Source organism: Chionomys nivalis, chromosome 2, assembly GCF_950005125.1.
Source record: "Chionomys nivalis chromosome 2, mChiNiv1.1, whole genome shotgun sequence".
Taxonomy (NCBI): domain Eukaryota; kingdom Metazoa; phylum Chordata; class Mammalia; order Rodentia; family Cricetidae; genus Chionomys; species Chionomys nivalis.
In genome coordinates, this window is record NC_080087.1 from 70,233,998 (window position 1) to 70,258,003 (window position 24,006).

General features: G+C 46.9%; 1 protein-coding gene across 3 annotated transcripts; it reads right to left on the reverse strand.

Moving 5' to 3' along the window:
• Positions 1-145: 145 nt before the first annotated feature.
• Positions 146-23,582, reverse strand: Hspbp1 (HSPA (Hsp70) binding protein 1). 3 transcript variants are annotated; one of them, XM_057761765.1, is made up of 8 exons: positions 23,516-23,582; positions 22,816-23,111; positions 19,929-20,133; positions 16,825-17,049; positions 4,073-4,228; positions 3,896-3,992; positions 3,154-3,265; positions 146-480 (listed from the first exon to the last, which is right to left on the reverse strand). In XM_057761765.1, exons 2-8 carry the CDS (start codon positions 23,017-23,019, stop codon positions 406-408), a joined length of 1,074 nt encoding a protein of 357 aa, XP_057617748.1. In that variant the 5' UTR covers positions 23,020-23,111; positions 23,516-23,582; the 3' UTR covers positions 146-405. The 3 variants fall into 3 exon arrangements, with proteins under 3 accessions (XP_057617748.1, XP_057617746.1, XP_057617747.1); XM_057761763.1 differs by having other exon boundaries at positions 23,437-23,536; XM_057761764.1 differs by having other exon boundaries at positions 22,816-23,108; positions 23,437-23,522.
• Positions 23,583-24,006: the final 424 nt, after the last annotated feature.

A 24,006-nucleotide genomic window follows, 5' to 3' on the forward strand; every position in this document is an offset into this window, starting at 1 on the left:
GATAAAAGGAGAAGGCACTTTTGGGAATAACAGCAACACTTTTATTATCCCTTTAGTGAGCACCCAAGTCCTCTAAGCTCAACCCCTCCTGCCTTCCATAAGAACCTTCCAAACAAACAAACAAACAAAACAAGACAATACAGGGGAAGGGGAACAGGAGAAATGCTTTTATTGGAAGAGCAGTGTGGCCATGAGAGGAAAGGATGACAGAAAGCAAGGGAGGGGGAACCCAAGGGGCCAGCACCTTTCTCGGGACCCCATCCAGGGGGCTGCCCAGAGACGGGCTGGCAGGCCCAGGCCCAGGCCTGAGTAAGGCCTGGCAGTCCCTTGGGAGAGGGCACCTGGGAAGGAGGGAGGCAGGAGGCCTGGGGTTCCCACGAAGAGAATGCAAGAAGCCACCTGGTTTCACCGATCCATGCTGTCGTCAGTAGGGCTGGAAAAACAGGTCTGTAACAGCTTTTCACAGAACTCCAGCTCCTCCTGGATCAGGAGAAGAGAGAAATCCTGAGCACAGGCAGATCTGCCTCCCGCACAATCAGCAGCCAGAACCACCCTCCCTCCTCCTGGCTACCACATGCCCACTCCAGTAGCCACTGGACTTTCCCAGTGACCATGGCTCAGATCACACTCACTTGCCCTGCTCATGGGTTTCTGAGCTTTGGAGAAAAGAGCCTGGGGCCACCCAAATTGGCCTGTCGTCACATCAGCCCTGTGGCTCTCATATATCCACCCCAGGTAAAGGTGCTGACCACCAAGCCTTAGGATCGGAGTTCAATCTCCACAATCCATGTTGTGGAAGTTAAGCACTGACTCCCACAAATTGTCCTGTGACCCCTACCCATGCGCCATGGCACACACATGCCCACACAGATAATAAAGAGATGAATGTAGACATTTTTTAAGTGGCATTTTTATTGGGGGGGGCGAGATGGAGAGTGGTTTTTTTATGTCAGTATGTATACATTCACGTGTGTGCATATATGTAAAAAATAGAGTTCCCAGAAGCCATCCACCTTGTTTGTGTGTGTGCACATGTGTGCAGATATGAGTGCATGTGTGTACACATGCGTGTGGACATCAGAGGTTAACAAGTATCTTCCTCACCTGCTCCCCATCTCTTCTTTTGGAGGCAAGGTCTCACAATGTAACCCTGGGCTGGCCTGGACCTCACTATGTGCAGACCAAGTTGGCCTCAGACTCACAGAGATCAGTCTGCTTCTGCCTCCCCAGTGCTAGGATTCAAGGTGTGCACCACCATCTGTTTTTGAGACAGTTTCTCAATGAACCCAGAGTTCACAGATTCTACTGCACTGGTCACACATGAACCCCAAGGAATCTCTCTCTAGCTCCCCAGTGCTAGGATTGTGAGTACCTGGGATTTGAGCTCAGCATCTCGTGGCAAGCACTTTGAGCAATGTTCTCTGCCTCAAAAAACTGTTTTTAGAGCAGTGTTTGTAGTAGCGAGAACTGGGGACAACCCACACCTCCTTTAAGAGGCAGCTACCTCAGGATTTCAAGCTTGAGACTACTTTGAGCTAACACAGTGAGAACCTACCTAAAACATAAATTAAAAAAAAAAAAAAAAGAGGCAGTTAGCTGCACGCCTTTAATCCCAGTACTCAGGAGGCAGAGGCAGGCGGATCTTTGTGAGTTCAAGGCTACCCTGGTCTACAGAGCTAGTTCCAGGACAGCTAGGGCTGTTATACAGAGAAATCCTGTCTCAAAAAACCAAAAATAAAAATAAAAAAAGAGGCAGTTAAATCAATGAGGCCATGAAGCCATCCACACTCCACACAATAGAGCTGTAATGAAAGATAAAACATCTAACACCAGAAGTCAAAATAAAGCTTCTGGGCACAGTGCTGCACACTCTTTTCCCAGCAGCAGGCCTGGAATGCTCCGCAGGGCCCAGGCTGGCCTCCACCCACAGAGATCTGCCAGCCTCGGCCTCAGTGCTACCTTGTTCTTATTATGAGGAAAAAATATCCAGCCTTGTTATTTTTGAGAAAAATTAAAAAAATAATAATAAGCATTGGTCTGTCCACCTGACAGTGGTGGGTACCTCTAAGGTGAACCCTAGAATCATTCAGCTCAGGGTCTCCTAGGAGATAAATACAAGTGCAGCATGTAGGTCCCTACATCCTCCACCTGACACCAGGCCAGAATGGACTACAGCTTCCCATACTCCATGGGGACAGGTAGTAAGGTCACAGGTTCCTGAGATGAGGTCAGAGACAGACAGCTGCTAGCAGGTATCCTGCCTCTCCCACTTACCAATATCCCTCTGTAACATCAGGTGTGTCCAGAGAGACATAGGGGCAACAGAGTGGACATCGCTGGTGCACATTTGCTCTGCTTAGCATTGTTAAGAATGGCGGCATTGAAGCAGTGGGCACTTTGAAAAATGAATAATCAAGGCTGGCAGGGTCTCATCGCAGCAGGTAAAAGTGACAACCTAACATCAAACCCTAGTACTCACATGTCAAAACATGACCTCCACACAAGTGTCATCACACATACACATGAACACACACACACAAAGATAAAAAACAAATCAAATAACAGAAGCTGGAGAGATGGCTCAGTGGTTAAGAGTACTTGTTGCTCTTGCAGAGGACCTGAACTAAAATTCCCAGCACCAACATCAGGCAGCTCACAAACATCTCAGCTCCAGGGGTTCCAATGCCTTCCACTAGCTTCCAAAGGTACCCCACAAACAAACAAAACAGAAATATAAGTAAAAAAAAAATGTTTTTCAAGACAGGATTTTTCTGTGTAGCCCTGACTGTCCTGGAACTCACTCTGTAGACCAGACTGGCCTCGAACTTACAGAAATCCACCTGCCTCTGTCTCCCGAGTGCTGGGATTAAAAGTACATGTCACCATTGCCTGGCTGAGTAATCCATTCTTATCTACTTAATTTATTCACCTATTTAATTAGATATTTAAGGATGTTTATCACTTTTGAGGTACAAAATAACTAATAAGTTTAATTATCATTTTTAACCAGTTTATAAAATAATTCTCACTTCCCCACCGACATAACCTGCAGCCCACAGCATTGCTTAGTAGGAAAATATACAATAGAGAAGGCAGGACAATTTGAGTCCACAAGCCACAGGGCCATCACAGAACCCTCCCCACGCCTTCTACCTGGTACTCCTCATGCTTCTGCAGCAGCTGGCAGCGGTGGCGGAGCAGCTCCTCCAGGCCCAACTCAGGCTCCCGGCATTCACGCACACCCTGGGGAAAGTCTGTCACGAGACTAAAGGGGAATATGAGAGCAGATCTTAGGACCCCATCTACAACAAAGACCACAACCCAGCTCCAAACCCCCTGCCAATGCTCCTGTGGGGGCCAAGGTATGCCCCTATAGTGGGTCTTGGCTCCCCATCTCTATAACAGCCCTCCAGCTGCTACACATCATTGCAGTGAATATACTTTAGATGGTGTCTGCCATAATATCTATGCTGGCTCCATCATGGTCCAGATGTGTCCAACCTTTTGACACTGTGACATAATGTTGTCATCTACAGAGTTCATGCTGGAGAATGGTATGATTGAGTTATTTTAAGAAACCTTACAATGTTTTAGGTACATTTACAATTCTGTATTGGGCAGCATTCATAGCAACCCTGGGGCACATGTGGCCCAAGGCCTGCAGGTTGAAAAGTCCCAGAACACTAATTTGTCCACCCTGTGGGAACCATAAAAAGGGAGTCTCCCTACCAGGCACTGGGAGGAAACATTGTGTGATCCTGCCCCTCTCTGGCCTACACTCTTCATCTCCCATTCTTCCAGGGTAGAATCCCAGCATAGGAGCAAGCGCTTAGTGCCTGAGCTGTTCTTGTCATGGGAACCCCATCCAAGGCCCCCTCCAGGGGCCCCAGCATACCTGCACAGGGCTCCAAGCACGTGCTCGTGGAAAGGGCTGTGTTCTGTCCTCACAAGGGCCACCAACTGCTGGACCATCCCCATAGAGCAAAGGGTTCCTGGGGAAGAGCTGTGGGCATCAGGAGGAAAGCTCCCACACCAGCCCGCATCCCCCCCAGATCCTTCTCAGCCACCTCACCTTTGTGCTCTGGGTGGCCCACCAGCAGGTTCTGCAGCAGGAATGCTGACTTGACCTTGAGCTTCTGCACTTGCTGCTGCATGGCCCGCATCAGCACAGAGAATCCATCCAGGCGGAGAAACTGCAGCAACCCAGCCTCTTGCTCTCGGACTAGACCTGGAGGGAGGGGCAGAGCTCTGAGGTCCCAGTCACCATGGCCTCCACCATCATTATCACCACAGCCACCAGTGCCACTAGTATTACGAGCATCACTGCTATGCTCATCACCATCTCAATCGCTACAACTATCAACGCCATCCATCACTATTTGTGGTAGAATAATCTTTCTGTACACTGTGAAGATGTGTCTTTGCCAAGGCTCCTTCTGATTGGCTTACTAAGGCTACATGACTGCCAGGAAGTGGTGGTGCACACCTTTATTCCCAGCAATCAGGAGGCAAGTGGATCTCAGCGAGTTTGAGGCTAGCCTGGTCTACAGAGCAGGTGTCAGGACAGCCAGAACTGTTACACAAGAAACCCTGTCTCAAAAAAGCTAAGTGGCCAAAGCTAGGCAGGAGGCATAGTGGGAATTTCTGGGGAGAGAAAGGAAGAGGAGGAATCTAGGTATGCAGGAGGAAGCGAGATGCAGGGAGGAAGCAGGGTGGGCAGTACAGAGATAAGGTAAAAAGCCACAAGGCAAACACGTAGATTAATATAAATGGTTTCTGTTTTAAGAGCTAGTGGAACAGGTGAAGCTAAGGTCAAGTTTTCATAATTAAGAAGTCTCTATGTCACTATTTGGGAGCTAGCTGGTGGGACAGAAAGACTCATTACAACTCTTATCACCATTACATCATTAGAATCAGCATTATCATTATAGCACTATCATCACCATGACCACCAACATCACCGTTACTAAAACTATCATCAATACCACCATATCACTATGACTGTCACCACCATTTCATTACCACAACCATCATCATCACCACTCTCACCATTACTACAGCCATGAACAATCACCACCACCATTTCTGCAACCTTCAGTATTCTCGTCACCATGACCACTCACATCATCATCATCATCCACAGCAATCACCATCACCAGTATTATGACCACCACCACACAGAGTTCATCATAACCCATACAGTCTACCCCTGTAGTGCATATAGCCCAGTGGTTTTTAGTACGTTCACTAAGCAGCTATCACCATCACTTAACTCCAGAGCATTTACATCATGCCCGTACCCACACCCAGTTTCCCTCCTCCAGCCCCTGACAACTTGGGTCTACTTTCTCTCCCTATGGATTTACCTACCCTGGATATCTCATATGAATGGACTCAAACAATATGGGCCCTTTTGTATCTGCCTCTGTTCACTCAGTCAAATGTTTCCCTGTTATAAATCCTGTAAGCACTTCATTTCTTCTCACAACAGAGCACTATTCTGCTGTAGGGGCACACCACATTTTATGCATTATTCCTTTTTACTATTCACAAGTACCCTTCAGGTAGGTGCTCTTGGGTTCCCATTTTAGCTATTTACCCATTCATCCATTACTTATTTTTGGTCTTTTTGTTTGCGTACATGATACACATGTGTATATTATGTGTTCTTGTGTGCACATGTGTGCATGCATGTAGAGGCCAGAGGTCATGTCACCTGCTGTCCAGAATCACTGCTCACCTCGTTTTTTGAGACATGGCTTCTCATTGAACCTGTAGCTTCCCCAGTTAGAGCAGTCTGGATGGCTAGGGAGTTCCAGGGATCAATTGATCTCTGCCTCCCCAGTTCTGGGATTACAGCCACAAGCCTCCATACTTGGCTTTTTACATGGATATTAGAGATCTGAACTCAGGTTCTCATGCTTGCAAGCACTTTACCAATGGAACTGTTTCCCCAGACATTAATTAGGTCTTATGATGAGGTTACATATGTCTCAGTCTGGCCTCCAACTCACTCATGCAGCCAAAGATGACCCTGAACTCTTCTTAGTCTTACCGCCTCCACCTTCAAAGTACAGATATTATAGGTATGCGCCCCACACATGGCTTAGATTCCCTTTTTACAGACAAGAAAACCAAGGCCAAGAGAGCCAGGCTATAGAGCATGTACGATCTTTATTCTGAAGGCAATGAGGATTCTGTGCAGCCTCCAAGCAGGCCAAGAGCCAACCAGGGATGCATCTACAGGAAGGCCAACTCCTGGACAAGCTCCAAGCCTTCACTGCTCAGGCAGACAGGAGCCACAGCAAGTTCAAGGCCACTAAGAACCTGTGACAAGTGTGACTACGGAACTGGGCTGTTCCTTTCAAGTTCACTGAAATGTAAAGCCAACAACCAGAAAGAGTGTAAAATTTTCCATTAAATGCAACTCTATTGCTTTGGTAAAACTATACACCAAACACTTGAAATTCTACACCTAATCTGAGAAGTACTGAGTGTAAACGCATACCAAGTACTTCTGAAGATGTAGCACGGCAAAAAGACATAAAGCATCTCATTAGTAGTCCATATGCGGGGACTGGAGAGATGGGTTAGGAGTTAAGACACTTGCTGCCCTCACAGCAGACCCAGGTTCACTTCCCAACACCCAGATAGTGGCTCACAATCACCTGTAACTCAAATCCCAGGGGATCCAATGCCCTCCCTCCTCCTTCTGAGGAGTCAGTTACCATGCATACATACATGAAGAACACCCATACACATAATAAATAAATAAACTTTAAATGGTCAGTATCCACTGTGTGCTCATTACTACAAATAGTTACCTCTTACTGTTTTCTTTGATACTGTTTTAGTTGTATGTGTGCACATGTACATGTGAGTGCATGCGCACAGAGCCCAGAAGAGGGAGTCAGATGCCTTATAGGCAGCTACAAGCTGCCGATGAGGATGCTAGGAACCAAACTCACATCCTTGTTTTTTGTTTTTTAAAACTGTTGAGCCAGCTCTCCAGCTTCTTTGTTTCCTTTCCTAAGATAATGACTTACTGTATTTTTTTGAATGGCCTTGAACTCATGATTCTCCTAAATCTCCTAAATGCTGCAATTACAATGTGTTATACCATGCCTAAACTTATAATGTCATTTAGGAAAAAAAAAAAAAAAAAGACCTTGATCTGGTTCAGCAGTTAATAGCACTGGCTGCTCTTGCAGAGAACACAGGTTTGGCTCCCAGCACCCACATGGCACCTCATGACTCTGTAACTCCAGTTCCAGGAGCCTGAATGCCCTCTTCTGCCCTCTGTGGGCACTTGAACTGTTTGTTTGCTCGTTTAAAGACTTATTGATTTTATGTACATTGGTGTTTTGCCTGCATGTATGTCTGTATGAGGGTGTTGGATCATCTGGAAATGGACTTAGAGATAGTTGTTACTGCCATGTGGCTGATGGGAATTGAACCGGGACCTCTGGTAGAGCAGCCAGCGCTGTTAATCTCTGAGTTACCTCTCCAGCCCGTTTGCTTATTTTTACTAGAAGAGGGGTTGTGGTAATGAGCACCTGCAATCTCAGTGTTTGGGAAGTGAAAGGACTAAAGTCAGTCCAAGGCCACCCTGGTCTAAACAGCCAAGACTCTGCAGTGAGACTGTCTCACAAGGCTGAAAGGAGGGCTGGTGGTGGAACAGGCCAGCCGGTAAAGACAATTGCTGCCAAACCTGACCTACAGAGTAGGGCAGAGCTGATTCCCACAAGTTATCTCTGCCCTCTAGTCATGGGTAGTAACACTACAAGTGTATATACACGCACGCGCCTGCACAACATGGGCACACACGTGTACACATGCATGTACACACATGCACACACACACACATACTAATGAAATGTAATAAAAACTTTGAAACTGAAAATAGGGGTACAGAGATGGCTCAGTGGTTAGGAACACTAGCTCTCTTCCAGAAGACCTGTGCTAATTCCCAGTACCCATATGGTGGTTCACAGCCACCTGTAATGCCACTCCCAGGTGACGCAACTCTTCTAACCTCCTCTGGCACCAGACACACAAAGTGGTAGATATTCATGTAGACAAAACACCCATACACATAAATTTAAAAAAAATAAGAAAATAATAAGAATAGCTGGTCATGGTAGCTCATGTCTGTCATCCCAGAACTCAGAACTCAAGATCATCTTCAATGACACAGTGAGTGTGAGGTCGGTCATGACTACCTGCAACCCTATTCAAAATAAAACCAGATAAAACAAGTAAATAACAAATTAATCATGGGTAGAAGACACAAGGCACTATAAATTTAACTGACAAACAGCCTGGAAGCTCTGCCTCCAAAGCAGGAGCAAGCATGGCCCTTGAATCCAGGGTTTCTCTACCTAGACATGGAAGCATGTGGGGCTGGGCCAACCTGTGCCATGGAGCAAGGCTAGATGTGGACTGGTGTAGGAGGGTCTTCTGTCTTTGTGTTACTTTCATTGGTTAAATAAAGAAGCTGCTTCTTGGCCTTCTGGGTTTTTTTTTGTTTGTTTGTTTATTTTTTTTGTATTTTTTGTTTGTTTGTTTGTTTTTCGAGACAGGGTTTCTCTGTGGTTTTGGAGCCTGTCCTGGAACTAGCTCTTATAGACCAGGCTGGTCTCGAACTCACAGAGATCCGCCTGCCTCTGCCTCCCAAGTGCTGGGATTAAAGGCATGCGCCACCACCGCCCAGCCTGCTTGGCCTTCTGATAGGCCAGCCCTTAGGTGGGTGGAGGAGACAGAACAGAATTCTGGGAGGAAGGCAGTGTGGCAGACACCATGGCTCTCCCCTCTAAGATGGACACTGGTCAGACTCATGCTGGTAAGCCACAGTCAAGTGGCGATACACATTAATGGAGATGGGTTAAATTAATATGTGAGAGTTAGCCAATAAGGGGCTGGAGATAATGGGCCAGGCAGTAATCTAATTAATATAGATTTCCATGTGATTATTTCAGGCATAAACTAGCTGGGTGGCAGGACAAAAAAACAGGCCCACTCCCATTACAACAGTGCACAAGAGCCCTGACCCCAACTCTAACAACTGGACATTCCTCAAGTCATTGCCAGTGTCAATGGAGGCACAGTCACCTTTCACAAGGGTCCTGCCTACTCACCTCAGCCCTCATTCTCACCCAGTCATTACCACACCCCTGACTCAACTCCCAGCTTCCATGAACCCTGGCTGGGCCCCTGTATCTTCTCCACAACAGAAGAAAGACAGAATGGCTGCTACCACTCTCAACTGACAGCCAAGGGCATCACCATGGGGCACACTTCTCCCTTAAAAAAGCTACACTTAACTCTGTGCTGAAAAGAAATGAGCTGACAAGTCAGAGGAAGGTTAAACGCACATTACTACATAAAAGGCCAACTAGAAAAGCTGCATGCTGGGTTCCAACTATGTGGCTATGGTGGTTTGAATGAAAATGGCCCTACAGGTTCATTGGGAGTGGCACTATTAGGAGTCTTGGAATGAGTGTGTTCTTATTGGACGAAGGGAGGGGGGTGGCTTTGAGGTTTCAAATATTCATGCCAGGTGCAGTGTCACTCTCTCTTCCTGGTGCCTGGGGATCCAGATGTAAAATTCTCAGCTACTTTTCCAGTCAGTACCATGTCTGCCTACATGCTACGCCACCAAGCTTCCTGTCATAATGACAATGGACTAAACCTCTGAAGCAGTAAGCAAGCCCCAATTAAATGCTTTCCTTAATAAGAGTTGCTGTGGTCATGGTGTCTCTTCAGAGCATTAAAAACCCTGAGACAGTGGTATTGTGGAAAAGTCAAACTATGGATCAGGAGTGTGATGTCCAAGCAGGGCAGAGAGGTTCTAGGCAGTGAAATGACTGTATGGTTCCATAATAATGGATATGTGTCACTAGTTATCTGCTCAAACCACGGGGCACAATCCTGGACCTCCAATAAAAGCTATGGATCCTAGACAACAACAATATGGTTTATCAGTTGCAGCATGATGTGGGATTCCCCTTTGTATGCTATGAATACCATTGGTTAATAAAGAAGCTGCTTTGGGCCTATTGCAGCGCAGAATAGGGCAAGGTGGGAATTCCAAGCACAAAGAGGTTGAGAGAGTAGGAGGAGTCAAAGAGATGCCATATAGCCACGCAGGAGAAAGATGCCCATGTGCCAGTACTGGTAAACCACAAGCCTCGTGGTAAAATATAAAATAGAAATGGGTTAATTTAAGATGTAAGATCTAGCTAGAAATACGTTTAAGCTATTGGCTAAACAATATTGCAATTAATATAGTTTCTGTGTGATTATTTTGGGTCTGAGCAGCCGGGAAACGAACAAGCAGCCTCCACCTACAGGAGCAAGTGTACCTCTGTCTGGGTGCTGATAAGGAGGTAGACTGTGTGGGCACACAACTTCCATTTTGCTATGAATCTAAAACTGCATCCCACATCAGTAGAGTACTTGCATAGCATATATGTGATCCTGGGTCTAAAACCCACCAAGCTGAGCATTTTGGTGCGTGCCTATAGTTCCAGCTCTAGAGAGGATGAGGCTAGAGGACAAGGAGGTCAAGGTCATTCTTGGCTACCTAGCCAGTTCAAGGCTATGCTAGGCCATGTGAGACCCTGTTTTAAAACAAAATAAACAGGGGCTTGAGATGACTCAGTTGATTAAGAATGTTTGCTGTCCTTCCAGAGTATCTGAGTTCAGTTCTCAGAGTCTTCAGTGGGTACTGCACACCCACCTGTAATTACAGCTCCAGGGGATCTGATGTTCTTTTCTGGATTCTATAGGTACCTTCCCTCCCAGGTATACATACACATATACACATAAGAAAGAATAAAACAGGAAGACTGCTGCAAGTCTGAGGCCTGCTTGGGCTATATAGGGAGTTATACAATGGGTTACAGTCTGTCTCAAAAAACAACGGGCTACCAAAATGGCTCAACAGGTAAAGGCACTTGCCATCAAGCCTGATAACCTGATAACCGGCGTTTAATTCCAGGAACCCCATTGTTAGAAGGTGAGAACCAACTCCCGCAAGTCGCTTTTAGACCACATTTGCACTATGGCACATGTGCCCACATTAAAAAAAAAAAAAAAAGGCTGGGCAGCAGTAGCACACGCCCAGCACTCGGGAGGCAGGGGCAAGCGGATCTCTGTGAGTTCGAGGCCAACCTGGTCTACTGGTCTACAAGAGCTAGTTCCAGGACAGGCTCCAAAGCTACAGAGAAACCCTGTCTTGAAAACCAATATATATATATATATTCCTAAAACAAGAGCCAGATGTAATCTTAGTATTTGGGTAGTGGAGGCAGAGGATAGTGAGGCCATCCTTGGCTATATAGCAAGTTCAAGGTCAGTCTGGAACACACAAGACACTGTCTGAAAAAGAAGAGAGAAGACAAGACTAGTAAGGTAGTTCAGAGGGTAAAAAAACATTTGTGGCACCAACAGACTGGCTTGGGGGGAGGGGACAGCAGAAGCAGGGATCAGGCAACAGAAGTACATGTGTATCTCCCTAGCCTTCCCTGTCCCTTCCCCCACCCCAGGCCCTCACACACGACTCCGAGTGACCCATCTCTGAGTCTCTGAAACCCTTTCTCTGTGGGAACAAAGAACCACTCACAAACATGAAGTGACAAGGCAACCAAGTCTGTGCCCTCACCAGAGAGGGGCAGGAGTGCAATAATGTCCCTGCCTCCGGCAGTGGAAGCCCACATGACCAAGCCTACTGGTTCCTAGCACAGAGCCCTCAAAGGAGGCCACATAAGGGCCACACTATAAAGTCACCCAATGAAGGGCAGATGCCACTCGACCGTACACTTTAAAGAGGTTATGTGAACTCTACTATTGTGTGAAGAAAAAAGAGAGCCAAGGCTGTCCAGGATGTGCTGGGCAAAGCCATCCAGGTGGTCAGTTACCAGGTACATGCAAATGAGCAGAAAGAGGGGGCTTCTGTGTGTATGGCTGCATATTACAAGAACACACAGTGCATGTCTGTATATTACACACACACACACACACACAAACCCACACACACACTTACAGAAACATGTAACATGTACAGGAAAGCAACCAGGTGTCTGGGACACTGTACTGTGAGCAATGTAACTTTTTACAGACTTCTCTATTGCTTGTTTTGTTTTCATTTTCTTTTCTCCTCTACCCTCTGAATCGCCCTCTGTCCCTCTCTCCCTGGGATCTCATATAGGCCAGGCTATCTTTGAACTCACTATTTACTCAAGGATGACCTTGAACTTCTAATCCTCCTGACTCCACCTCTCCACCCACCAAATGCTGAGGTGATGTGCACATGCTCCCACACATGGTTTATGTGGTACTGGGGACCAAACCCGGGGCTTCCTGTATGCCAGGGACGCACTCTACCAACTGAGCTACATCCTCCGCTGTGTCTTATTAGCCTTGAACCTTCAAGGTGTAGCCCAAGCTACCTCAAACTTGCAGGCATCCCCCATCGGCTCCCAAATGTTTACCAACATTCTCAGTACCCTGGATTTGTAATATTATAGAATGTCTTCACTGGAGGCAGGGGTACTTAAGACATTCTTACTGTAGACATCAGGCTGTCCTAGAACTCATAGAAATTCTCCTGCCTCAGCCTCCCATTTACCAGAATTATAGGTGTGAATCACCACATTCACCTTTAAGATTTATTACTTGTTTTTCTAAAATGGAGGATGGGACTGGACATGTTGGAGAGATGGCTCAGTGGTTAAGAACACTTACTACCCTTCCAGAGGGCCCAAGTTAAGTTCCCAGCACTCCATCAGATGGCTCCCAATCACCTATAACTCCAGACCCAGGGAATCCAATGCTTCTAGCCTCTGTGGGCACCGACACCCATGTGCATGCCCCTACACAAAGAAATATGCATACCCAAAAATAAAAATAAAAAATAGGAATCAGATGGCAATGGGGCAGCAGTGGAGGTGGTGGCAGCGGCAGCAGCACCGGCAGCAGCATTGGCAACTTGGGCGGCAAAGGCAGATGGATCCCTGAGTTGGAGACCAGCCTGGTCTGCAGAGCCAGAGTTACACAGAGAAACTCTGTCTCAGGAAAAAGAAAAAACAAAAAAAAAAAAACAAGAATAATAGGGGCTGAGGGGTGGTAGAGGCACACACCTTTAATCCCAGCACTTGGGAGGCAGAAGCAGGCAGGTCTTTGTGAGTTTGAGGCCAACCTGGTTTACAGGGCTAATTCCAGGATAGCTAGGGCTGTTACACAGAGAAACCCTATCTCAAAAAAAAGAAAGAAAGAAAGAAAGAAAGAAAGAAAGGAAGGAAGGAAGGAAGGAAGGAAGGAAGAAAGAAAGAAAGAAAGAAAGAAAGAAAGAAAGAAAGAAAGAAAAAGAAAGAAAGGGGGAAAGGAGGAAGGGAGGAAGGGAGGAAGGAAGAAAAGAAAAATAGTGACTGAAAAGATGGCTCAGCAGTTAAGAGCACTTATTGCTCTTGCAGAGAAGACCTAGGTTCGGTTTCTAGTACCCACATGGCAGCTCAAACTCACCTGAAACTTGAGCTCAAGAAGATACAATACCCTTTTCTGGCCTCCTTAGGCACTGTACACATGTAGTACACACATATACATGCAGGCAAAAATAGATAAAAAGAATACAAGTAGGCCGGGCGGTGGTGGCGCACGCCTTTAATCCCAGCACTTGGGAGGCAGAGGCAGGCGGATCTCTGTGAGTTAGAGACCAGCCTGGTCTACAAGAGCTAGTTCCAGGACAGGCTCCAAAACCACAGAGAAACCCTGTCTCGAAAAACCAAAAAAAAAAAAAAAAAAAAAAAAAAAATACAAGTAATAAATCTAAAATAAGAAGCTAAAACTTATTAGAAGAAAGCCTTGCAAGTCCCTCCCCAGCCAGCTCCAGGTCCAGCGGCAGCAGAACTGGGGCACAAAGTCCTTTTCCTTACCCTGGAGCTAGGCTATCGTGTGTCTGTCCCTCCAGACCTTCTTCCTGCCCCAGATTAACAAGCCTCCTCCCCAGTGAAAGCCTGTCTGCCCAAGCCTCCTTAGGTCTTCCCACCAGCCCGTGTCCCAGGAACATCTGCCCTTCTGCTGTGAGCAACTCACATGGGGACCAGAGCTCAAGACACAGGAGAGGGTAGAGGCTCCTCCCACACACTTCCTCTCTCTTTTTCTCTGTCTCCCCAACTCCCTCTCCTCTCCACAGTCTAGCTTTGTAACTCTCTTTGGCCTCAAACACAAGGCAATCCTGCATCCTGGGATTACAAGTATAGGTCACTAGGCCTGGATTTACACATTCTGTTTCAAAGACAGTGTGTAACTGCTAGAGCTAAGGAAAGTCGGACTGGGGATGTTGGTCAGTTGGTGGTAAGATGCTTCCTTAGCATTCATGAAGCCCTGGGTTCAGTTTTCATTAGCCAAGCATGGTGGTGCATGTGTAGAATCTCAGAGCCCTAGAAAGATACAGGCTAGACAATGAGATATTAAAGGTCACTTTTTGATATAAAGTTCAAGGCCAACCTGGTATACAGGAGATCCTGTCTCAAAAATGGAAAGAAGCCAGGTGTGGTGGTGCATGTCTCTAATCCCAGCACCTGAGAGCAGAGGCAGGAGAATCTCCAAGTTCAATGCTAGCTAATTCCAGGATAATCAGGGCTACACAGAGAAAATCTGTCTTGGAAAAGAAAAGAAGAAACAGTATGGTGGTGCATACCTTTAAACCCACTTGAGAGGCAGAGGCAAGAGGATCTCTGTGAGTTCTAGGCCAGCATGGTCTACAAAGCAAGTTCCAGGACAGCTAGGACTGTTACACAGAGAAACCCTATCTCAAAAAAATCAAAAAGAAAAAATGAAAGAGAAAGAGCTGACCTTGCAGAGATAAACAAGGAGTCCCCATATGTCCTTGCAAGCCCACTCCCAGATACATACCCCAAGAAAGGGAACATGTCGACAGACAAGACTTGCAACCCCTGCTCACAACAGCAGAACAGCCAAGAAGCTGAGACAACCCAGACACCCACTGGCAGATGGACAGATAAACAGATGTGCTGTGCCGATGCACTGGAATGTCATTCAGCCATAAAAAGGACTAAAGTACTGACGCATGCCACAACAAGGATGAACACCATGTCAGTGAAAGAACCCAGAAGCAAAAGGCCATGTGGGGCACACAGTTCTGTTTACAGGAAATGTCACGGACAGGCAAACCCTCCGACACACTAGACTAGTGGCCGCAAGAGCTGAAGTTAGCATACGGGAGGGATCGCTGCATGCTGACAAAGCCCAGCTGGAGGCGATAAATGATACGAAGTTGAAAGGGGTGCACAACCTTGTGAATACACTGAAAAATACTACATTGTGTAATCGAAAAGGATGGATTTAGCTGGGCCTGGAGGCATAGGCTATCATCCAAGCTACTTGGAATATGGAGGCAGAAGGATGACAAGTTCAAGCCTTGCTTGGACTATAGAGTGAGTTCAAGACCAACCTAGGAAAACACAGCAAGATCCTGCCTCAAAAGAAAAAGGTAAAGAGAGCTGGGGGTGTACTTTGGAGTACTTGTCTACACAAAGCCCTGGGTTGATGTCCAGCACCCCATAAGCTAAGCATGGTTTATGTGGTACATGTTTGGCATCTCAGCACTCCAGAGGTAATAACAGGGAAATATGAAGCGGATGACTGTAGGAGAGGCACCTATAAGGCTCCACCCCTCCCTAAGAATCTCTAGTCCATGGTGGCTAGGGGAGAGAGTAGGAGGAACCATATTCCTCGGTGCTGTGGCCACTGGTAAGTTGCCCTGGCTTAGGTAAATAATCACCCACTGGAGCTCTTAAGAACAACCCAAATTAAATGCAGTGGATCAAAAAACAGAACAACAGCGGCTGGAGAGATGGCTTAGAGGTTAAGGACACTGACTGCTCTTCCAGAGGTCCTGAGTTCAATTCCCAGCAACCACATGGTGGCTCACAACCATCTACAATGAGTTATGGTGCCCTCTTCTGACATGGAGGGAGAACACTGTATTGTATATGTAATAAATAAAATCTAAAAAAAAAAAAAAAAACCAACAAAGTTGAAAGCAGGAGGGGACTTGTTAGTGGATGAATCTCTGTGAGTTCGAGGCTGGCCTGGTCTATATGGCAAGTCCCAGGCCAGCCAGAGATACATAGTAATACTATCTCAAAAAAAATAATTATTATTATTATTATTACACATACACGCACACCCCGAATAAAATAGGGTTGAAGGCCTGAATTCAATCCCTACAGACCACATGGTGGAAAGAGACAAATACACTACATAAATAAATTATAAAAATAAAAACCTGACATTAAACAAGCGCTCTATAATGCTGGTTTTCTTTCTGTTCCCAAGCTGGCACCTACATCTGAGCTAAACGTCTCTGTCCACGGTTTGGTTCCCTTGCTTCCCAGGCTGTAAGGACAGAGTGTAGAGGTCCGCACTGAGGGACTCTGTTCTGTCTGGAGAAGTGTTAGTTGACATAACTGGGGAATGCTTGTGACTACAGCCGGTGGAGGCCACAAACACAGCTCAGTTTCCTACAGCATACAGGATGGTCCCAGTGGCAGAAAATGAGCTGACCCCAAACATGGTCAAAGACTCTGATACGTGAGGTACTCAAGCTGGACCACGAGGTCATCTCCCACCACTGCACAGAATTGGTGGTCTCTGGCTCTGACTTCACTTCTCTGGCTCTGGCACCTCACACAGAATCCCAGCAGAAACAGGAATCAAAGAATAAAGGAAGCACCCAACCCTTTATCCCTTGTGGATCCAGCAAGTCCCAGGCCCTCCCCAGCAATCCTGGACACTCACAGGAGATGGCGAAGAGGGCCTTGACGCGTACCGTGTCGCAGGAGTCCCGGTCAAGCAATCGAAGCAGCTTGCGCAGGGCACCCAAGCCCAACACCTGTTCCTGAATGGCTGCAACATTCTGACTGCATGTGCCGATGAGCTGTGCTGCCCTCCAGCGCAGCCCTGCAGCCCCTGCCTCTAGGTATCGGCCCACCAGCAGGTGCATGCCTGACAGCTGGCAGAAATCTACAAACAGAAGAGAAGAGAACTGTCAACACCCCCAGTTCACAGGCTGACCTCTCACGCCTTACTGTGTGACTATATTCAAAAACAGAGTATGAGAGACAGGGCTGATAAATGGGTGTGGGGACTCGCTTGGGAATGATAAAAATTCTGAAAGTGAAACAGGTCTGGGGCTAAGGCTGTAGCTCAGTTAGCAGAGTGCTTACCTAGCACTCAAGCCCTGGGTTTGAGTCTCAGCACCTCATGAAACAGGCTTAGTGGCACACTCAGCACTCAGGAAGCAGGAAGAGCAGAAGTCCTAGGTCATCCTCAGCTACACAGGAAGTTTAAGGACAGCCTGGTATATATAAGACTGTCACAAGTTGAGCCATACTGATGCAGTCCTTTAATCCCAGCACTTGGGAAGCAGAGGAAGCAGATCTCTCTTGAATCCTTTGAGTTCAAAACCAGCCTGGTCTACAGAGTTAGTTCCAGGAGCTACAAAGAGAAATCCTGCCAGGTCACAAAACAGATGGAGAGAAACTGGGGGTACATGACTTATAATCCTCTGAGACAGGAAGATCAAAAGTTAAGTATGGGCTACAGAGGGCATTCAAGGCCAGGCTGGCAACTTTATGAGACCCTCCCTCAAAATGCAAAAGGAAAAGAAGGCTTGCAAAATAAAAAGAAGGCTAGCAATATAGCTCAGTAGCAATGTGCTTGCCTGACATGCCTGAATTCCATCCTATACCACACACAAAAACATTTTGAAAGCTGGCAGATGATAGCTGCGCAGTATTATGAATATTCTGAAGGCTGCCCAGTGTGCTGGCACAAGCCTATAATTCCAGCACTTACAAGGCAGAAACAGGAGGATTGCTACAAATTCAAGGTCAGCTAGGATGTTATAGAAAGACTGCCTCAAGGGGCTGGAGAGATAGCTCAGAGGTTAAGAGCCACCTTCCAGAGATCCTGAGTTCAATTCCCAGCAACCACATGGAGGCTCACAACCATATGATATCTGGTACCCTCTTCTGTCATGCATGTGTACATGCATGCAGAACACTGTGTACTTAATAAATAAATCTTTTTTAAAACAAAAAAAAGTGTTGGAGAGATGGTTCAGTGGTTAAGAGCACCAACTGCTCTTCCAGAGGTCCTGAGTTCAATTCCCAGCAATTGCATGGTGGCGCTCAACCATCTATAGTGTGATCTGATGCCCTCTTCTAGCATAAAGGTATACTTGCAGATAGAGCACTCATATACATAAAATAAAGAGATAGATCTTTAAAAAAAAAGAAGAAAAGAAAAAAATCAGTAAAATAAAATAAATGAATGCTACAGAATTATATACTTGAAATGGTGATTTCAGTTTTGCGACCTTTTTTCCACGTGCTTATCTACTGAGGGAGACATGCACACTGTCATGGTCCAACTTGGGAGGTCAGAAGACAACCTCTGGGAGCAGGTTCTCTCCTTTCACAATATGAGTTCCAGGAACTGAACTCGCGTCACTTTTAGTGACACACACCTGTAATCCCAGCACTGGGGTGATAATGGAAGGACAATTAGGGGTGCAAAGTCACCCCCAGTTACACAGCAAGCTTGAATTTGTCTCAACAATAGTAACAAAAAGAATGTGAGGTTTTGCAGGGGGAGGGGGACACACCTTTAATCCCAGCACTCAGGAGGCAGAGGCAGGCGGATCTCCACGAGTTTCAGGCCAGCCTGGTCTACAGAGCGAGTTCCAGGACAGGCTCCAAAGCTAAAGAAACCCTGTCTCTAAAAACAAAAACAAAACAAGACAAGACAAAAATGGTTCAGTGGTTGAGAACTCTTGTATTTGTTCTTCAGAGGACCCTGGTAGTTCCCAACACCCACAAAAAGGTAGAACACAACTGTCTGTAACTCCAGTTCCAAGGGACCCAAAGCCCTCTTCTAGCCCGCATGTGGTACATATATACACACATGCAGGCACTCACACATACACCTACAATAAAAATACAGAGCACATGCCTTGCCTTTAATCCTGGGAGGCAAAAGCCTTTAACTCTTGGAAAGCAGAAGCATGTAAATATCTGTGAGTTTGAGCCCAGCCTGGCCTACAGAGTTCCAAGCCAGCTGGGCTACATAGTGAGATCTTATCTTATTAAAAATAAATAAATAATAAAATTAGGCCACGTGTGGTGGCACACACCTTTAATCCAGCACTCAGGAGACAGAGGCAGGAGGATCTCTCTGAGTTTGAGGCAAGCATGGTGTACAAGAGATAGTTCCAGGACAGCTAGGACTGTTACACAGAGAAATCCTGTCACACACAAAAACAAAACAAAACAAAACAAACAAACAAAAAAAGAAAAACCCAAAAAAAGAAAAAATAAAAATAAATAAAATAGGTATATGTATTTAAAAAAAGAAAAGAATGTGACCCGTGACCTGTGACCTACAGAAAGCCATGTCCTACCCTAGAACCACATAAGTCCCACTCACCAGGACTCCTGTCTGTTCTGACCAGGCTAGCACAATCTTACCTCAGAACCACTACTTGAATGCTTTTTCCAAACCAGATATAATCCCAAGACACACTCTTGCTCAGGTCTCTGATCAACGCTGTACCTCAAGGTGGCCTCACTTTACTACCCCACCCCAAACTCCTCCTTTCGCATCCTCTACAGAGAGGCAGTAGATGGCCAGCAGATTAGAGGGCGAATAATCCATCTCAGGGCTTAACAGGGAAGTAGCAGAACCAACCGGCTCCACAGTAACTTGGCAGGGTGCAAGAAGGCCCTTGTTGCTGTGGTAACCATGGGGAGAGGCTGGGAGGAGATGGTGCTGATCCAGGAGAGAAGAGCTGAGGGCTGAGCCATACGGGATATGGGCACTCTGGGGAGGGGGTGGGATACCTGCCGCATTATCCATGTTCTCGCACAGGTCTGCCAGCAGCTCTAGTGCCCCTTCACGCTCCTGCTGGTCAGTGGCTAGCTCAGCTTCACCAGCAGTTGGGGGTGTGGGCTGGGACAGCACCCGGAGGCAGCTCTTCATCTGCTCCACCTCCTCTCGCTGGCCCCGGAAGGCAGCCGACATGGCTTCCTGCAGCCACTGACGTCTCTAGGGAAGAAGAAAAGAGGGTGGAGAGAGAAGCAGAAGTCTCTCAGTGATTACCTGAATGATGATATTAATATAACATATTGGAAAAGCATGGTGGTCTCATTCTATAGTTCAGTCTGGCTTCCAACTCACAGCAGTCCTCCTACCTCGGCCTCCCAACTGCTGGGATTAAAAGCATGTACCACCATCATCAGCAAGGATACAGTTTTTAATCTTTCCTAGTACTAGGGACTCAGTACTGAAACAGAACTGTTAAAAAAGAAAAAAAAGTGCCTTTCAGGGGGTGTGGGCAGTGAACAGAGAGAGAAGCTAGAGGAAAATAAAGAGAGCATGTAGTATGTAACATGATATGACAATGTGACAAGCACTGTGGGGTAAGAACAAACACATTGGAGAACCAAGGGAGTGGAGGTAGGCCTGCAGAACTAAATGGGGTCATCACAGAGCATGAAGTGTAAGCAATGAAATCAGCCACAGAATAACTATGTGGATACTAGGAAGAATAGTCAAGGCTGAGGAAACCATCAGGAGGCCAAGGTAGCTGAAGCAACGTTAAACAAGGGAAGAAAAAAGTTGTGGAGAGAGAAACACCTGCTGTGGAATAATCCTGTACACTGTGAAAATGGGCTGCTCACATTGTTAACAAAAAGCTGATGGGGCCAGTAGCAAGACAGGAAGTATAGGCAGGACAACCAAACTAAGGACTGGAGAGAAAGAGGGCAGAGAGATGAGTCACCAGGAAACACAGAGAAAGCAAGATGTGATGGAGGACAGGTAAAGCCACTAGTCACATGGCAATAAATAGATTAGCAGAAATAGGTTAATTTAAGTTGTAAAGAGCTAGTTACTAATAAGCCTGAGCTATCAACTGAGCATTTATAATTAATAAGACTCTCTTGTGGTTATTTGGGAAGCAGCTGCTGGGTCAGGAAAACTTCGTCCACAAACACCCCAGGAAAAGAGCAGGTTGGATCCTATAGCCAGTAGGAAAGACCTAGATTTTGTTCTGAATGAGGTGGGTGGAGCTACCAAAGTTCTCAGCAAAGAGGTAGAAACACAGACTGAGAAGTGTAAAAATAGAGACAATAGGCTTAAGTAGGAGACTAAGTAGTCCATGCAAGAGAAAAGGTGATAGAGCTAATTGTGAAGGCATATGCCTGTAATCCCAGCACTAGGGAGGGGGAGGCAGGAGGATTGGAAGTTCAAGAACAACCTCAACTATGTATCAATGTGAGAAATGGCCAGATCCTGGGCTATGAAAAGAGAACCAACTGAACAGCTAAGGTATAAGGAGAGAAAGAGGAGCCAGGATGATGCCAGGGTTCTGTCCTGAGCAACTAGCAGCTGGGGAGGGGGAACACAAGACACACCCAACAATGTCAGGTTGGAGAATCTGCTACACAACCAGGGAAAACACTGAGTAGGTACCCTCACGGCTGGGGCAGAGGTCTTTGCACCTCTGCTCTACTGACACTCTGAGCTGGATGGTTCTGGAGCATGACAGATGTCTTTAGAACTACGTGAGGTTGAAGAGCATCCCCAGCCTGCACTCTCCTCCAAAAATGGCTCTACCCAGCTGGGACTGGGGAGGCAGAGACAAGCAGATCTCTGTGAGTTCCAAGACAGCTAGGACTCTTACACGGAGAAACCCTGTCTCAAAAGAAAAAAAAGAAAAAGAAGGAAGGCATACAGGGAGGCAGGCTCTACCCATTGCTAATTGTCCTCTGGAAAATTAAAAAAAACAATAGAAAGTATGGAGAATGGGAAGAAATCAACAAAGGACACCAACAAGGACAAGTGAGCACAGAGGAAAACTAGAAGGCTACATTGTCCCAAAAGGGGCACCTCAAGAGGGCTGAAACCACCGGCACAAACCTGTAATCCCAGTACTTTGGAGGTGGAGGCTGGGAGATCAGCAGGACAAGGTCATTTTGGCTAGTTTGGTCTGGATGAGACCTCAATCTCGAAAAAGGAAAGAAAGGGGGGGGTAGCAAACAATCTCATTGTTCTGTGCCTGTCTCCTCCTAGAGCTGTATATGGTTAGTGACATGGTGTCTATAGACTGTTCTATAGCGTAATTGAACTGCTACACTATTTCTATGTATAGCAACTGTCAGCTGAAAAATTACATGTAAAATTCCTACCAACCTTCAAGACAACTCTGTCAGTTTTATTATGGTTATTCTGGATACACTGATTTAAAAAAAAAAATCTGAGGCACAGAAAGGATGTGCCTTTTCCAACCAAGGTCATGGCTGGCTACTGGCAAAGTCCAACTGTACAGTATGTTGAGTACAGTCCAGTCTAAGCTGAAACATCAGAACTGCCTTATGAAACACTGTCATTGCTATCACCATCAATTTGAAAACACGAGGATTGGAAAGATTAAATAATATACCCAAGGTCACATTTGTGGGGACAAGGCTGAATCCAGATCTGCCTCATTCCAGAGAACCCTAACTTTTTTTTTTCTCTTTTCCCTCATCACGAGACTATTCTGCCTCCCAGACCAAGGCTGTGATCAGACACTTCACAGCTGACCTTCAGCCTACCATGATGCCACACTTAGACTCTTGCGCACCACCCAGAGAGACAACAGCTTCTAGCTCAGTAAGCCACTCTCCCCAAGACACTTACATCCCTAGACCCCTCACGCCAGCCCCTTGGGTCCTCATACTTTACCTCCTCGCTCATGGGTTCTGGCGGAGGGTCTGGCTCCTCAGAGCCCGCAGTAATAGCCATCTGCAGCAAGCCTTGAAGGTTCCGTGGAGGCCGGGGATTGCCTGAGCCTCCCGCTGAGGAGCCGCTGCCCCCTGAAGAGCAACCCTGGGAGGCCGGAGGCAGCGCGAGGGGGAGGCGACTGCCCCCAGAGCCTTTGTCTGCCATGGACCTTTTATGAAGGGAGAATGTATTGAAGGAAGATGATGGTCACCGCTAAGGCGGTTCTGGCATCCGATGGGTAGACTCTTGAGGGTCTGCTGAAAAGGTGGTGTTTTGGGAGTGTTAGGGGCCTCCTCATGATTCCAAACCATTTTGCCTGCAGCCACCTTAATCATAACCCCTTTTCCCTCCTTCATACCCACAGGACCCTTCCCCAAATCCAAATGCCCCTCCTTCCTCCCTAGCAACAAGCCCCACCCACTCTCCCTGGCAACGAGCCCCCCAGGATTCACGTCTTGCGTCCTAGTCTCTTAGCAACTCCACTGCCCCGCTTCCATGACAACAAGCCTTCTCTCAGTCCCCTTAGCAACAAGTCTCCTCCCTTGTCTTGGAAGAGGGGCACTCCAGTGGGGCTGATCTCACCTTCCCGGGTCTACAGTCACCACCACGCCTAAAGACAGACTCGCCTGCACCTGACTCTGGTGGGCGCCGCCATATTTACCGGAAATACGCAGGGTCTCACTCGGAAGTACCTCACGCTGAGGTTTGCCCAGTTCTAAGCAGCACCTCTCGGCGGATATGGCGCTTAGCTCCGCCTCTATCGACTAGGCCCCGCCCCATTGCCGCCCCTCCCCATTGCCACACACCCCCATTCACGTATCTGTTATAAGCCCCGCCCCCTGGCTCCTTTGTGCACCTTAGAGAACGCGGGACTCTTACTAGAAAAGCAAACCCCTCCCCTTCCAGAAATAGACTCCGCCCACACCCTTATTCCCCGCCTCTGTTCTAGGCCTTTCGGCCTTTCCCCGTCAAGTCCCGCCTCTTTCTTAAGTACCTGGCCCATTTGGCCACAGAGGCCACGCCCGTTCTCTGCTATAGGTCAGGCCGGTTTGTACCTCTCTCTAAACTGCAGTTTCTGCTGGAGTCTTGGGGTCTTGCTCCTAGTACCATGTTTGCTCCTAGTACCATGGCACTCAGTCTCACCTTTTTCTC